Consider the following 17,534-nt stretch of genomic DNA (forward strand, 5'->3'; position numbering starts at 1 on the left):
TCCGTGAAGTCAATAGGTCATGATGGCATGACTCAATAACCTTTTGTTGGGTTACAGCACGGATAGTCAACACTTAGTAGAATGTAATTTCGTGGGGCCGGAAAATGGATATATCGTTTTCAATTAAATAAACTCAATTGCAACTAAATGACAGTGCCACCAGATTTGTAGAGTGCTTACGTGCTATTGTAATTTTAACAGAAATGCAATTGTTCTGTGAAGCATTCAAAGGTTTCTTAGCAGAACCTTGGTAAACCTATAACACAATGACGGCCAAAGAACACACCACAGAGGCAATTATGCGTCTTTCCACTAGCACCTACACCAGAGGTGTCAAACTCCAGTCCTGGAGGGCCGCTGTCCTGCAACTTTTAGATGTGCCTCTGCTGCACCACACCTGAACAGAATAATTAGGTCATTAAGAAGGAGGCAATTAAGCCATTTGACTCCAACGGTTTCTACTTGTGGCACATCTAAAAACGGCAAGACAGTGGCCCTTGAGGACTGGAGTTTAACACCCTGACCTACACAGTTCGGCTCAACTCTGCGTTTCGGATTGTTTTCCATTACAATTGAATACCTATGTGGGTGAGGTCATCACAGAAAAATGTCCCCAAAGTCCAAAACATAACATGAGAAGTTTTGTACACACAAGTACAAAAACATCTGCACCCCGTCATCAGAGCAAACTCAGTGTTGTGTTGCCATTTTCCCCCTAACGCTCCAAAATAGCAGTTACCATAAGAGAAGCAGAGACGAGTCCCGGAAAACTCAGGTGGGAGAACCTGTTTACAGGACAGTTTTTAGTCATGCCTTTGTGCAAGAATGGAAAGAAGAAAGCCGTTGTTGAGAAGTCAACAGAAGTCCAGTTAAGCCGTAAAAACTACATAAAGAACATAATAAACATGTTAAAGGAAGTGTTTTAGTCGAACTCTCTGGCCTGCATGCAAAACACTTGAACACACCATCTCAACAGCAAAACATAGTGGTGGCGGTATCATGCTGTGAGGATGCTTTTCTTCCTCAGGAACAAGGAAGCTGGTCAGAGTTGAAGAGAAGATCATTCTGAAGCTCAATCCGAATGGATAGAAATCCAGGCCTCTGATATGCAAAGCTGACATTAAAGAGGGATCTGTTTCAGAGCGAAACGAAGTTCCACAGTGTCAACTAAGGGGAAAATTTCAAACGCACAATGTCAGCTTGTTCTCTAGTAAAAAAAGTTGAACCATGTAACAATTTGTCTTTAGTTCACAATTATGCACCACTTTATTGGTCTTTCACGTAGAATCTCAATAAAAGACAGTAACGCGAAAAGAAAAAGTAAATACTCTGTGAAACACGACTGAGAAGGTTTCAGGCCTTTTTTAACTCAATACACCACAGACCGTAAGGACGAGTTTAAAGAGCAGCACCTGAAAAAAAAAAAAGTGGGGAGATTTTTAACTGAGATCAACAAAGTCCGAAATCTGACATGTTTCTGTGACATTTCATTATGTCACGTTGCTGTTATTAGTGTTGGCAAGAGGTATAGTAGCACTCATTGCAACATGCATTTTTCATATGGAAATGGATTAAATTAGAGCAGCTTGAACAATGAGAACAGTAGGGTTATAACAGAAGACAAAACAGACAAAACTTATGAAATACTGGTTTATATGCCAATCTGAATCATGCATCTCTTGGTTTTCTAGTGGGAAACACTAATAGTCTGTCTGCATCAGACTTGTTGAAAAAGTACCAACAAATCCCCCATCCCGACCCCCCGAAAGGAAAAAAAAAAAAAAACACTGAGCCAATGAAAACAACAAAATGAAGAATTCCTACAAAACATTGAACAGAAAGAATAACTAGCTAATCTTGCTACCGTGTTAATTGTCAATGTTGAGGGAGGAAATGGTATTTGGTGCACCATTAAACTTTTACAGACAAGTATGAACTCTATACCTCTTGCACCCTACACCATGCAGGCAGGAGGCAGATGAATGCCTCACCTTGTGCTGGCTGGGTTCTTTGGGACACCGCAGTCCTGCGTGAGTTTTGCTTACAGCCCTCTCTGCCCATGAGGTGAGTCTTCCAGGCCTGAAGCGGGGACAAAAGTGGCACAGTGAGTTTATTCCCTCACCAGGAACCCTCTTGACCCGGACCACCGCAGGTGACTGTAGGCCCAGTCAAAGTCTGACTGGTTGCCCTCTCTCTTACCAACAGTGCCCTCTTTCATTGGGTTCACACTCGCAGACGAGGCAAAGAGAATCTGTGAAGTTCTGCACCCCTTTTTAGGTTGTGTGAGGTGAGCTATCAAAAGAAATTTTCGCTCTACTTTTTTCTCTCTATTTTACCTTTTTGTATTTTTTTTACTAGAAGCATTACCCAATAAGCAAAAAAAACAAAATAGCTAATCTTAAATTTGTCCATGACAAATTTAATCCAACTTTATTCAGCATCTTAGAAATACTCTACATTTTACATTGATGCACTGCAGGTTAGTCCTAACCTGGTTACGTTGTTGCATATGCAACTTCAGAAGTCCATCTTGTAATTCAAACTTACCATAAAATGCCAGAAGCAGTGAAGCATAATGATTACAACGATTAAAAATGAAGGCCCAAACATATTCCACCTTTCCACTGAAATGTGTCCCCTCTCTCTCCAAGGGTGCAAAAGCAAAACATCACTTCTACTACTGTGTGGACCAAAGGGCCTTTTTTTTTAACTCAATACACCACAGCCTATAAAACATAAAAGTGTAAACAGTAACAACCCGACAAACTGTGGAGATTTATACAAGCACTTCAAAACTGGATTCAAGAAAGTCCAAAATCTGACATTTTTCTGCGACATTTCACCTTGCTGCCATTAGTGTTGGTGAGTGTCTCTAAAAACTGCAGCCTTAAGCACAATAAGGCATAAGTTTTAATAATTGTATCTAATTGGCCAGATGACACACAGTCAAACCTATTTCACTTTACAAAAGAATCATAAAGAAGTGACCAAACGTCATAAGTTGATTCTTAGAAGCAATGGAAATGTAAAGTGTGTGATGGTATTTTCTTTACCAGGAGAGAATTACAAACACCTGTAGTAACAAAGGGTGTGATAATAGCAGAGTTTACCCTGAACATCTGTTGCTGCCTAAAGTCTACTATTATATGCCAAGTAGTGCATCTAGTTTTTCTCACCCTTTTTTGATGCGAAGAAAGAAACAAAAAACATCTTACCATTTGACAAAACCATTCCATTTTATTAACGCTCAAGCCATTGTTGTTCACTGGTGAATAACTAAAGTGCTTAAAAAAAAAAATCTCACCTCCTCTCCAGGTGGAAAGTTGTTGTGACACAAAGGACAGTGGTTGGAGGCGGAGACTGTACCTGAAACAATTGCGAGAACAAAAAAAACATAATATGTTTAAGTCTAACGCCACACAATTTAAAAGGAAAATACCCACTGAATGACGTTTTGTTAAGCCTGGGAATACAGTCGAACCTAACTCTGAACACAAATTTAATCAGTTTGTGGTGAAAAAAGAAAGCAGACAAACTTCATCTTAAAAGCAAACAAGCATCATTAATTATTCATGCAACAAATTGCAGTTGACAGTATGTAACTGCAATTTGTTGCAGTTACATACTGCAACAAATGTAACTGCAACAGTTACATTTGTTGCAGTTACATACTGCAACAAATGTAAAAATTATGTATTTTCAAAACATAATTTTGAAAATTATGTTTCAAAATTATGTTTTGAAACATAATTTTGCCTGACAATAACTAGAAGAACTACTCTGCAAAGTTGTAGCTGCTAATACAGAATTATCCTCAGGACAAATTTAAAAAGCGCATAAAATGACTTCATTGAATGTTGAGTCAATCATCACTAGAAAGTAGATCTTTTGTAAAATAGTTACTGTATAAACAGAAACTGCATAAGAAAAGGTAATTTTGTTTAAATAAAGTTGGTAACACCTCTCCATTCTCCACAAACGGAGCTACTTTACCTCTGACTGGAGTAAATAAAAACCATTAGGGTAGGGATGTATGATATCAGGAAAGTGAATTGTGATGTTATTGCAACCTTGTGGTTGTTGTTGCAGTTTTGTAGCATCCATCACAAACATGTCGTCTCAAGGATCTTCGCTACAGCCAAGACATTACAAGCAGAGTGGCGTGTCTGAAAGAGCCATCGATATGTGGAGCTACTTGCCATCAGCGAGCGTTGGAAATCTCTTTTACACCATCGGTACACAATATGGTCAGACTGGCCTGAAGTTAACATCAAAAAGATTTGGAAAGGAAGTGAAGAGTGACCTTCATGCTCTGGGAACTGGTGTAACAAAGCGATGATAGCAAACCAAGTTGCTGACAAACCAGATTAAGGGATTTGTGCAATGCCAAGTGAGATCAGCATTAAGAAAAATAAACAAAGATTAAGAAGTGTCGATGTGTGAAAGGGAAAATGGTGGAAAGTTAAGGCTATGGTTGCATCAGCGTTTATTAAAGAATTTAAGACGGGGAAATCCAAATTCGTAGCACAGATCAAGCAGATTTCAGGGATGACGTCTGATATGTTTTTTACAGAACAGCTACCAGAACAGAGCTACAGTGAATACATGGTCATCACAGTATCTGTGTGAGCGATATTAACATTATAGAACATTATCAATTATACAACATTTGTTACAAGTGTATTATTGCACTTGTGATAAATGTTTAACATTCTAAAAGTCACAGAGATTGTGATGGATTAAACATTAATAACCCCATCCTTAATTTTTGGGAGGTCTTTGATGAATGCCTCGATCTCTCCTAAAGTCATTTTACCTATATATTTTAACAAAAGTAAAAAAATTAAAAAAAATTAAAAAAAGACAGAATAAACAACCTATTACAATAATAATAATAATAATAATTTACAATCCCAAAAACATCATTATTAGTGATGAATTATTTAGACTTTCCATCCAGGTGAAATACTGAAAACAACTTACGGTTACAGTTTGAGCCCTGAACGTGACCAGTGAGGTCGTCAGTGGGCACGGCCTCTGAGCAGCGTGGACACTGGCTGAACTTGGACCTGTTTTCACATTCCCGCAGCAGGTGTTCTGTGAGACTGGCTATCTCAACTACCTGTGAACGAAACACACACACGTACACAATGGCCCATTGCAGAGGTCCTAAAACAGATTGTGTGGCGGCTTAGTTTGAGGAAGGTTAGAGAAAACAAGCCCCCAAAACTATGGGGCGTTGGACAATACCAATGCATGAATGTACCTGTCTGCACTCATCGCAGCGCTGCAGCATCAGACACTGTTTCCAGTAGTGAAGGTCCAATCCATCTTCTGTAAAAGATTCATCTTTTTTGCCACAGAAAATGCACATGCTAGAACAGATAGAGATCCTGTCAGACCATGTTGTAGTGCAACATCAGTGACATAAAGATGAGAATTTACATAAAACAAATCAACAGCAAAAGGAACTGAGCTTTAGGTAATCGGTGGATTTCAAACGTTATCTCTCGCCAACATTTCTTTTTTTATTAGTTTTAACTAATTAGCTTTTTACAGGCCTGCACTGGGTTTTACATTACTTACTTATCCAGATACTCGATGGATTCCTGTACGTCTACACAGTCAGCTGTCTGGTTCTGGGGCCCTTTTGTGACACCTGTAAATTAATCCATGCAAAAAAAAAAGCTGTGTGTTACATCTGCAATGATTCAAGTTTTATTTTTTAGAATAAAGTGTTCTTTAACTAAAATAGTAAAAATAAAGTGTTCTTTAACTAAAATAGTAAAAATAAATAAATATATTATATATATTTGTAAATGTTATATATTATGTTATATTTGTAAATATAACATAATTGTAAAACAATGTTTAAACGGATATTAAGCATACTCTCATCACGTCCGCATTTCTCTATTAATGTTTTTTCTATTGCTGATATAATATGCTAACTTTAAATGCCATGTTTTCATTAGTTGTAAGAGGAAATTCATCATAAATGATAGAAATGAAGGCTTGAAAACATCAGTCTGTATATAACATATCTCACTGTTTGAATTAAGTTACTGAAATAATTGAACTTTTCAAAACTGTCAAAATTATTACACATTTTATCGCTCCTCTGTGTTATTTACTTCAAACATTAACATGCTAAGGTGTGTAAATCTGACAGATTTCCATAGCGCAGCAAAGCATGAGATTAAAGTAATCCTACCAGGTCATTGCGGTGACATTTGACTAGCACTTGTGTACTTGTGTCTGGTTAAAATTCTCACTCTGTGGAGCTTGTTAATAGATATCAAAAAACTTGGTGGCAATCTGAAAATCAAGCTATACATGCTAAAATACCAGACACAGAAAAGTAATGGTTGAACATTATTTACAGTACATTATGTTTATATAAATCTGCAAGTTAAGTTGAGAGGCCAAGTTATAATATGAATGATTAATGTGCAGGCTTCACTTTTTGTTTGCTCATTAAAATGCACAATGGCTACTTACAAAACATCCATTAATTATGGACATCTGTTAAAAGGTCTATGTTTTTGCACTTCTTTAATGTTTATACCCCACTAATAATATTCCATAGCAATAGCATAAGACGAATATGATATTCTTTTCTGTTGTTTTAAATAAACAGTATCCAGACATTTGCTTTGGCACCTTTTGGGGACTGTTTGTCAAGTTTGTCTTGCTCTTGATTGGATGTTTGGTCTGTGGTGCTTTCGCTCTCCCTTTCCTACACATCAGAGGAAACAAAAGCACATCAGAGCATGTGGCCACAGTCAAAGTGACTGAAGTCATAAACAGAAATGATCAAATGTTGGAAGAGCTGATGTAACTGCAGACTGATGACATCTCCACCTACTGTGATGTCTTTCAAGGCGGCCAGCTGCTTTTGAAGGAAGTGAATTTCTTTCTTCTCCTTTTGTCCAGGCTGCTGTCTGACATCTTTTTTCAAAGCCTGAGAGAAAACCAGCACATCGTTGGCCTATTTGAGCTAATGATGCCCACGTCAAATCTTGCGTTCTGCTGAGCCTTTGTTTACGATGCTCTTTTAAAAGATTCTTGAAACTAAACTCAAAAGCAGTGTCACTATGCAAAACGGAAGAAATTAGACTGCTAAGGTTCTTAAAAGAATGCATTCTTGTTCCATCACTGTTTGCAGTTTACAGTTTGCACTACAAATGCACATTAGTGTAGATAAGATAAAGCCAGGGTTATGGTTCCTGCTAAAAATTATAGTGACGTTATAAAAGCTTCCAAAGAACATTCTAATGCATGATAAACTGGCATGCGTCTATCTTTTGCTGATTTGTTAACCAAAAAAGGGAGAAAGACTGCGAGTTCTGTCAGATTATTTTTACCTTCCGTGAAATTCTCACCTGCCTTTTTGATGAAGTCTCATCTAAAAACCCGTCCTGCAAGTTCAGGTTATAAGAACGCTCCCATCTAGCATGTCTAAGAGTTTCACTGCCCATCTACCAGCTGCTCTATTGGCCTACTATCCGTTTACAACGATGAATACTGCCTGTGTCTGTCAATTTGATGCAAATATGTTGACCAGAGTAAAGACACTGAAGAATGAATCAAAATGTTAATAAAAAAAAAAAACATTTGCCTGAGGTGCCGCAATTTTTCCATCAATCTTCCCGAATCCATCAAACAGGGTTTTGTAGAGAAAGTTCTTCTGTGCGGAAGCATCGTTAGGCGGAAGGTAGCTGAGAACAGCTCCTCTGTGCTGCTCATACAGGGATAAGATGATGCTTACTGCCAGCTCTCGAACCCCTTTTGCACTGTGCTCCAAAGCAGCTGTACAAAACTGACAAATAACAAGAGAAATTGGGTCAACATGAGTGGAATGAATAGATACATTTTGTAGTTTTAGTCCCAAAAAAAAAAGGAACTGAAATGTGGAGATGTGACACTGGGGAGCAGAACACAAGTAAATAAGACATTTTTGTTGTCGTTGTTGTTTTCTAAAACTAAATATCCATAAATTATGTCCATGTTTTTCCTCCTTTTAGTTTCAAAAAATGCAAATTCATCGGCTGCCTCTGGAGATCTTATCACATATTTTAAAGACATGATTAAACATGCCAGTACTGCCTAGTTTGACAGTTTTATAGCTTCAAACCAAAACCACCCCAGGGTGTTCTTTGACATCCTAAAATTGCCCCTGTTGTTTCCTGTGGAATACCACACAAGGTGGGAGCCTTGAGATGGAGCATCACGCTGTTTTCTCTGCAACATTCCAGGGACTCTCAGACCAGACCAGATGCCAGATGCTCTCACATCTGGTCTGTTTTTACTCCTGTAACATCACAAGCCTGAAGTGCTTTGAATGGCCACAAAAAGCCCAGCTCATGTAATTCCGGTGTCCTTCCAACCTCCTTAGTCAAGCCAATACAGAAAAAAACAAAAAACAAACATAGACTCATCTCTTCAGAAGTTACAAAAGCTACCTTCCTTCAAAATTCAACCTTGTGCTGCAGATCCTAAACGTTGTAGGAAAATGGTTTGCAGAGATTTCACTAAACAGACATTGGTTTGCAAAAGTTTTTTTGTAACATTTGCTATACAAATAAACTCATAATTTAAACTTCTTGTGTCCATAGAAAATATAAAATATAGTAATTTTGTTTTTCTCGAGGCCAACATATCCTCAGATTTTCCCGCTAGTTCATTGCCTACAAGAAAGGACTGGAATCCTTTCCGATTTTAAGGTAACAGGAAACTATTGAAGAACCAATTGCCAATATATCAATGATAAAATTTTAAGCAGGTGAAAATTCTAATGATAAGTTTAGGGCAGGTCCCACTCACTCCAAGTGGAGTGGAGTTCACCAAAAACAGAGGCTAGACAATAGAGATGTTAGTTTAATCAAGTGGGTTGTTTAGCTGAGAAGCTTTACCGTTTCATTCTCAAAATAAACTTTTAATGTAAAGTTGAACCATATGGATTAAAAATAACCCTCAACAGAGCTACATTTGGAGCCGAGAAGGAGGCTTTAGAGAGTGTTTTTCACTTCTTGGATGTTGACTTTGGGATGCTTTGTTTTGTGGCTCTGAAATCTCGACAGGTGAACTATGTTTGATTGATTGAAAAATCTTATTCAAATACGCTTTCTACGACTCACAATTATGGCACTCTACGCCTGTTTGTCCAGTGCTTGTGTTATATGCTCGGAGGCAATATTTCTGAACGTGCAGGACGACTGTGAGGCCGATGGAAACATTCACTGGGTCAGGAATATAGCAACGGGACAGGATTTGTTTTTTTCATAACCAAGATAACTGCTGTGTTGTTGTCGTCCCAATCATTAGTTTTAGCTCTCAAATAGTGAGCAATTTGACCAACACACCACTTTAATTCTGCAAGTACAATTCAATACAGAGCTAATTCAATAATAATAATAATTTTTTTTAAAAATCAGTGCACAGGTGAATCCCAACTTGGATCACAAAAAAACTTAAAATTGGTTCATACATATTCAAGTTGCCATTACCAGTTATTTATTCAGTAACAAAGGCAGAGTTGATTACGTTGCTAAAATATCAGGACGCTAAAAAAAACAAAAAACAAAAAACCACTCATTCAGTAGTAAGCTACTGTCCAAATGGTCATGTTCCCACTGGCTGTATTACCTCAGTGCCGTGATTCTCTTCTCTGAGATAACAGAGTCAAAAGGCCAACCATCCTTTGCTCAAAGGGTTCAGGGACAACATACCATTATTCTGCCGTCTCCACAGACCAGTTCTCATTTTTAATTGCAGGAAATTCCCTTTTCTTGACTCTGGCCCCCTGCCTTAGAGCAAATCGCCACGGTAACAGAACGAGAAAAAGAAAAAATGTTTGAACCATCTCTGAGACCACTGTAGAGTAGCACAGAGTGCCCGTCACACAAGCTGAGAGAGTTGTTAGAAAAATGTTGTACACATATGACTATGTGACTATGACTATGTGTACATTGAGCATATTTTACACAGATAACGCGTTTCTTTTCAGAGACTAAACAGAACAATGGTCAACTGTGCTTTGTATGCAGTTCATCGGGATTGAGTTGTAAAGTTTAGACTTTAAAAAATCTTATTCTAAAAAGATATACTTCTCTTTGCTTTATAAAGAGATATACTTATCTTTTCCATTAGTCTGGAATCAGTAACAAAATGTCTATATTTTAAAATACTTCAATAACCTTTTAGGGGTTTTTTATTCCTTAAATTATTAAGGCTGATGCCAACTGAAATGCTTAAAGTTGACACCATTAGTTGCTGTAAAGCAGTAAGAATCAACACAAACAAACTTCATTTCTCCTGTCATATCTCTAAATATCAAAATGAAAATCTTAATGTCAACTCAAGAGGTTAATTTTAAAGTAAATCTTATTTCTAATCCTAAATCGTGTTAGAGGAGAAGACAAGCTGTGAGTATAGCACAGCTCAATCTAGGTAGAGAATGTTTTCGAAGCAAACATCCTCCCCCTCCTCTAAAAAGGCATTTGGTTCCAAGCCTGTCCAGACTTGAAACTGAGATGACAAAACTAACAATTTGCTCTCCCTCACAAATGTGAAGCAGAGTCAAGAGGAGGATCAAACAGGATTATTCTTTGGTGGACCAAAGAGGACTGGGCAGCTTTTTAGACTGTCCTGAAAGGGCTGGAGTTAAAACAACTATGTAAAAAAAAATTTTTTATCATTACTGGAAACCAATGAAGTAAAGAGTGTCACTTGTGCCAACATAGGCTCAGCTGAGTGGAGTATACTGGAAGTCTGGGTGAAATAAAAAGTCACAAAAAGTCGCTCTGCCAGCAAGGTTTTAGGGGAAAAAAATAGAAATGTCTTATAAAATTCATAGTTGAATGTACGTTGTAAAAACTGCAAAAATTGTTTTCAAATGGTAAACTGGATTAGATTAGACCAGAAGAAGAGGAACATTTTTGGGTTTTCAGAGATAAAGTATCAAAGTCTGGAGACAATTCAGATTATAAACACTTGCCTTGTGATTCCCTGTTTGGTTGTTAATCTTGAAGCTACTTTCTCAAAGACCTTTAGCTGATTGCGTTGCTCACAGTTGACTAAAGTCTGAAAAGTGGTTCCCTCCAGACTTCATTTTGCAGCCTTTTTGATGGTTGACATTTTTACAAAATGACATATATTGGCCTAAACTTAAATTGCTGTATGATATGACAGCTTGTCATCTATAAATGTTGTTAAGCAACAGCTGGTGTGTGTAATTGTGCTTGAAACATAAGTATTTAAAAACCTTCTGCAAACAGGAGTTGCATGCACCGTTTCAAAAGGGATTTATAAATGCAAGCAGGTGAGTGTAAATGACACAATAATGTTTATGAAGTTACAAATGGGTGATATTATTTCAGCTGGAAGTGTAGCTTAGAGCAGCAATATAGTATGGTGCTTTGTCCTACATTTGCTATGCAATCAGTGATATTCAAAGATACAGCTGGAGTTAAAAAAAGGACAAGTTTTTCTGACAGTAATGTTGAAATTTATTATTGCTTTGTTGTTGGGTTTTTTTTAGACTATGGAGATTAAAATTGAAACTACCTCAGGAGATTTAAACATAATGGTCACATTTTTTTGATTAGTTGTTGGTCTCCAAGAACCCAAAGTTGTGTTTTCCTTGGGATCTGCAATGGATTGATGACAAATTAAGAACCAGCTTCACAGAGCAAGAGGTCTGAAAAGAACCTATGCTAAGCAAACACAAGAACTGACTAGATGCTGTAAGAGCGATGCTTTACTGTGTCCTTAAAATAAATGTATGAATGACGGTCAGCATTTGTTCCAAAACAAGGGAAGAAAGTTTCTTTCCATCTGTGAAGCCATCATCACAGACTATCATGCAACTGATGTTTGTTATGGAAGCAAAACAGACTGTACTTATGGGGGAAAAAGTCATTTCTAATTGAGATTTTTTAAAATCTGAATGTGATGCGAGTCTTTTGACTTGTGAAAACTGGATTAGTGTGAACTTTAGACACTTCAAATAATTCAAGATTACATAAAAACAAAAAACTCAAAACCCAACGTAAGACAAACTTCTATTATTATTATTATTATTATTATTATTACTATCTTGGTTCTTTACCATGACGACATTTTCCAGGGTGAAGCCAGAGTTGTCTATGCCCAGATCCACAAGAAGTTTCTGGAGCAGTTCAGCCCGACTCTGAGCCAGACGAGGGGGGAAGTTGGATTTGAAAGGCTTCACTAATTCACTGGGGATGAGCTGTAGGGCTCTGACATCCTTCAAAACAGCAATCTCCTAAACAAAGGACAAGAGGAAGAATGAGATTTACACTGTCGAGGTTAGTTGATGCCTTTCTAGACCTACAGATTTTTATTAGGTAAAATGTATCCTGCGAGCTCCTGGTAAGTACTTGCTTGTTGCCACATAGCAATTTCTCTTTCAACACAAGCATCCTATAAGTCGACAAGTCATGGCAGATAATACAAGTGTAATGTGCAGAAGAAGGCTCTGATAAAACCCCCTCTCATTGTCGAGGACTAAAGTAAGACCTACATGCATTTGAAATGTAAGACAAAAACAGTGAATTTTGTATTTGTCAAGCAAATAAATAATCAAAGTTTTATTAATGAGACATTAGAGACCAACCTAGAATGCAGTCAGGCTTGGTAATGTCTATGAGCTGCTGAGCTAAAGGAAACACTCCCTCTCGTACGCTCACACCCTTGAATGAGTTCACCGCCACAGCTCCCATGGGGCAAGAATATTCAGTGCCATAAAAAATATATTTGTTCCCTTAGAGATTTAGTCTGTACTTTTGTCACACCTCAGTATTTCAAATAATCAAACAAACGTTATTACCAGACAAACATTAACCTAACTTAATACAAAAAAAAAAGCTGTTTTCATTTTTTTACCCCCATTTATTAAGAGAAAACGATAATCTCTTAATAAAGATAACTATTTATTAAGTCATCTTTAAGTGCCTTTTTTTCAGGCTGTCGTTTTTCACATAGCTGTTTCTATGTGAAAAATTGCTCATTACACCAAATAATGAGATTTATCATTCCTGACAGGAACATCTGCCATCAAAAACTTGGGATGACTGGCTACAAATCTTTAATATTGCTGAGGAGTTTCAACCCACTATTCTTCAATGAACGCTTTTAAGTCAACCACACTGTAAAGCTAGTCTAACATCAAGTCATAGCATTTCAATAGAATTTAGGTCCTAACTTTAACTAGGCCCCTCCAAAACAAGGATTTTCTGTTCTTTTTGGCCTTTTAGAGGTAGTGTACATTAAATTGCTTCCCTTCTAAATAACCCATGTGAGCTTGGACTTTTGATCACAAACCAATGGATGGACATTCATCTTCTGGAGCAGAATTTATTGATCACCAATTAAAACAAGTCAAAAAACAAAGCGGCCTCAGCCTATCACATTACTACTGCCTGTAAAATGTTCCTTTTCTGAATTGCTGCATTAGTATTATTAGAAATGTAATTAAACTTTTAACAAGATTTATTTTCTCACCAGTCCTCAGAATAATTGGCCAAAGTTTAGAGGGTCATCAGAAAATGTTTAAGTAATTTCTTGATTCTAGTGGCGTCACAGTAATCAGACTTGTGTGCAACTGACAAAATTGAACTCTGCTTTCCACAAAATGCACTTAATCACAATTACAAATCCTTATGTAACGAGTGGGATAATCACTATTTTGCATGGGGCCATATTGGCTTGGCTAGCCTTTTCTCTTAACTCAGGTTATTTGTTTGAGGACCTGAAACATTTCAGTGCGAAATGAATCTAAAACGGGATAAATCTGCAAATACTTTCTCACGGCACTCTATACTGTACACAACACGCCATCTCTCCATGCACAAACCTGCAAACACTTTTAAGTCTCACCCTGGCACAGAAAACTATATCCAGCTTTCTGATGAACTCACAGTCCCAGTTGACACCAATTATAGTTAAAGGAGTCAGTGTGGGGAGTCGGGGAGAAAACAACCTCAGGCTTGTTTAGAGACCATGACTACACCTCCTTATTTGCCTCTTACTGTTTATTAGGCCGAAGCACAGGATGGAGACATTGAGGCAAGAAAGGAATCATACTTACAGTAAGCTTTTTTTTTTTTTTCTTTAGATGAACACAAACTGAAATCTGAAGAAAGCAATACATTTTTGCTAAGCAAATGTTTTGTCATTTGGCTTGAAAATGTGAATGCTAGTCTATTTTCTTGTCTAAGTTTTGCATATTCTGCAAATTTTCTCTTTCTCATAAAAGAATGGGCTCATACATTGACATAAAGCTCTCTTCCTGAGCAGATCATTGGCATGCCTCGCTACAGGAGGACAAGTCACGGCACTGGAATGGCACGCCAGCAGAGAGCTAGTCACAGCAGAAAAAAAGGCACTGACAAACGCCATGCTATGTTCTCGGCTACAAGAAAGGAAAATCTGGGCGGTTTGGTAGCATTTTCCAGTCTGAAAAAATATGAAGAGTCATTCCGTGGAAACTAAAGATGATTAATTTTGCACCTTTTTTACAGATATAGTTGGTGAGCTATGAGTGGCAAGTCTGTTAAGCAGCTGACTGCTGGCTCTACCTGAGCAGATAGCCTGACCCATTAACCAGAATTTCACAACTGCCTGTTGTGATATCCTGCACAACAGGCAGTTGGCACCACTACTGAACTTTCTCACGGCACTCTATACTGTACACAACACGCCATCTCTCCATGCACAAACCTGCAAACACTTTTAAAGTCTCCCCCTGGCACAGAAAACTATATCCAGCTTTCTGATGAACTCACAGAAGGCGTTGCTTGCTTGCTTTTGTTTTAGTCTTTAGATAGAAAAACACAATGGATCAATATTTAATTCAAAGAATTTAACATTATAAACAAAGCTCCTTTTTAGTTTCACCGCACATTTTTAAAAAGGGATTGTTGTGGTTAGTAGACTGGAAATATCTTTATCTGTTGGAACAAAGTTATCAGGATTGACAAATTTGAGCTGATCACTGTAGAAGTCGTAGTTTGTTATGGAGGGAAATAGGATACAGTAAATTACATAGGAAATGTCCAGCTTATTGGAGCAGGATGGACAGAAACTATTATACCAGCATTTAGAAATGTTCCAACAGGGCAGGGATCTGGGTGCGGCTTCAAGCGAAACCTCACAAGCCAGTTACAGTATTGCTTTACATTGCCAACATTTATTCTTCGACAATAAGTCATAATGCTAAAGTAATAACACACGGTACAAAATATGCTACTTGTGAGTTTTTGCCTTGACTGAAACCTGGCTCCACAACATCGTCAGTGACTTTAATCTGGCTTGATGGGCCAGTGTCGTTACGTGTAGAAATAAAAAGAGACAAGAGCTCCAGTAATAACATATGTGGTGGGCATTTGTAACACGCTGCAGTCACAGCTCTCTGTTGATAGAGCTATTGTGAAATGCCAGTCCTTCCATTAGCCACGAGAATTCACAGCTATGCTGGTGGTGTCTACATTCCTTCCAGAGATTTCACCCAGCGGGCCCTGAAGGAACCGTTTGGTACTATTAACCAGCTTCAAACTGCTACCCTGACACTTTCATTGTGGTTTTTGGGGATTCCAACCATGCATACCTAAAAGCAGTTCTGCCCACATCCCACCAGCTTCTTCGCTTTCCCATTGGAGGAGCTGGGATATTGGACCACTGAAAAGGAGCATCAACTGGGCTTAGAAAGCAGCTTGTCAGCCACACTGAAAGCAATCCGGTTCTGTTTATCCATGTGCATAGCAACATTAAGATCAGAGTTTCCTCTAACTAGAGATCTTCAGGCCTCTTTTGAGTCACAAAATGACTTTCAAATTGACATCAACAAGTGCAAAGACTCATTCCAAACACTCACGACTTCAACAAACCAGAACGCGCACACAAAGCGTACCTCTTCCTAGCAACACAAAAAGAAAAGAAGGACACATTTTCTGATTTCAACAAAATTAAAAACATATAAATATATAAATGACCATGAAGGCAATTACAGAATAAAAACCAGTAAAATTAGATTACTAGTTCCCTTCCTCAAAGGTGTAATGAATGCAATAGCAGGTTGAGGTTCTAAACAACAAATCATGAGAAACAACTGAAAGAAATCTCCTGCTATTTCTACATTTTAATATGTTTGATGTGAGCTCAGTGAAAATGAGCGTGAACAAAGATTTCTCAAGCTGCTCTGCACTGCCAGTACGCTGGCTGAAATAAGGGTCACACCGTTTTCCTTTGTTTCCAAGAGAAACAGATTTAGCCGACCATGGTCAGCAAGCTGCAAGCGGAATGTCTGCCCATCAGTCACACAAGTTATCCTTTGCATTTCCTTGTGTTCTGGAAGCACAAGGAAATGCCTGGTGTTTGTCATTTCCACATTTGTCTGGAATTGACAAATATGACATTTGACTTTGGTATGTATGAATGAAAACAGAAAACAACTTGGGCTTGAAAAGTACAGATACGGAGCAGTCAGACCAACAAGCTCAATAGATGCAAAATACCAACCCACAAACAAACACATCACTTGGAGTGTCATATTACCAGTATGAGGGCGATGGCAGCCGCCCGTAGACGGTTAGGGGAGTCTCCCGTCCTCGCCAGCAAATTAGGTAAGGTCTGCTCCAAGCAGTGGGTCACCTCAACCCGGCCGAGGCTCAGAGCTGGGATCAGCTGGCTCAGAATCAACCGGAGCAGCTTCAGCGAGGCGTGAAAAACCTGAGGCGTGAACTAGACAGGTTAGGCTTAAAACTTTGTGAGCTATTTTTAAAAATCCCCTGGTAACAACACAGAAAAACTAGATGTCTTAAAGAATTATTAACTTGAAATAAGTCAAATATTTTACAGCTGTGTTTGGTATTTATTTATTTAATAAAAGCTTAAAAGGAAGGAAAATGAAAAGAAAAAAAGCCAACTAAGCATTTAAATAATGACTATAAATTCAACATTTATCTGCTTATTAATGTCGATTCACACAGCAGATTTAGACATTTTAAAAAATTACTGAAATATTATACAGAAATGGCCAACCAAATAGAATCAGGGACAGCAATGTGAGTAAGAAAAAGACATTTCAAAGATCTTTAGAGGCGTTTTCTGGATCAGTGTGAAATAAATCAGTGCAATTATAATTACACTGCCGTTTACATCACCATGAAAAGCTGGGATCAGCTTCCACAGAATGGATACAAAGTCAAGCTTGTCAAATTTCCTGCTTTAACAAAGCAGCTTGTGTGAAATGTTTTGCATGTGGCACAGAAAGTATGTTGACAGCATGAATGTGCATAAAGCCTTTTCCCGTCAATGTGATGCTTAAACCAGGAAGGTATGGAATTTATTGCAAAAAAAAAAATAGCATTACAGTGACTTGCCTGGGGTTGGGAAAAAAATATTACAGAATGTTTAACAACCCAGAAATGTAAACAGGATTTCTGTATTACAATACTTTCCTATAAAAACTACACTCCCCACACAACTCTTCTTTTGCCATTATTCCTGCT

General features: G+C 37.9%; 1 protein-coding gene across 2 annotated transcripts in view; it reads right to left on the reverse strand.

Annotated features, from left to right (window-relative positions):
* The window catches only part of cep104 (centrosomal protein 104), a 34,319-nt gene that overhangs the window by 3,329 nt on the left and 13,456 nt on the right, over window positions 1–17,534 (reverse strand). For both annotated transcript variants that reach the window (XR_534025.2, XM_008413098.2), the window contains exons 12-21: window positions 16,579–16,752; window positions 12,113–12,289; window positions 7,622–7,822; window positions 6,869–6,964; window positions 6,664–6,739; window positions 5,587–5,659; window positions 5,267–5,375; window positions 4,984–5,122; window positions 3,305–3,366; window positions 1,992–2,079 (exon numbers count right to left, since the gene is read on the reverse strand). Coding sequence is in view for 1 of the 2 variants with exons in the window: in XM_008413098.2 (XP_008411320.1) it covers window positions 1,992–2,079; window positions 3,305–3,366; window positions 4,984–5,122; window positions 5,267–5,375; window positions 5,587–5,659; window positions 6,664–6,739; window positions 6,869–6,964; window positions 7,622–7,822; window positions 12,113–12,289; window positions 16,579–16,752 (1,195 nt within the window). In the remaining variant the exon portion in view is untranslated. The remainder of the gene's footprint in view (window positions 1–1,991; window positions 2,080–3,304; window positions 3,367–4,983; window positions 5,123–5,266; window positions 5,376–5,586; window positions 5,660–6,663; window positions 6,740–6,868; window positions 6,965–7,621; window positions 7,823–12,112; window positions 12,290–16,578; window positions 16,753–17,534) is intronic.

Source organism: Poecilia reticulata, linkage group LG7 (assembly GCF_000633615.1).
Source record: "Poecilia reticulata strain Guanapo linkage group LG7, Guppy_female_1.0+MT, whole genome shotgun sequence".
NCBI classification, from domain to species: domain Eukaryota; kingdom Metazoa; phylum Chordata; class Actinopteri; order Cyprinodontiformes; family Poeciliidae; genus Poecilia; species Poecilia reticulata.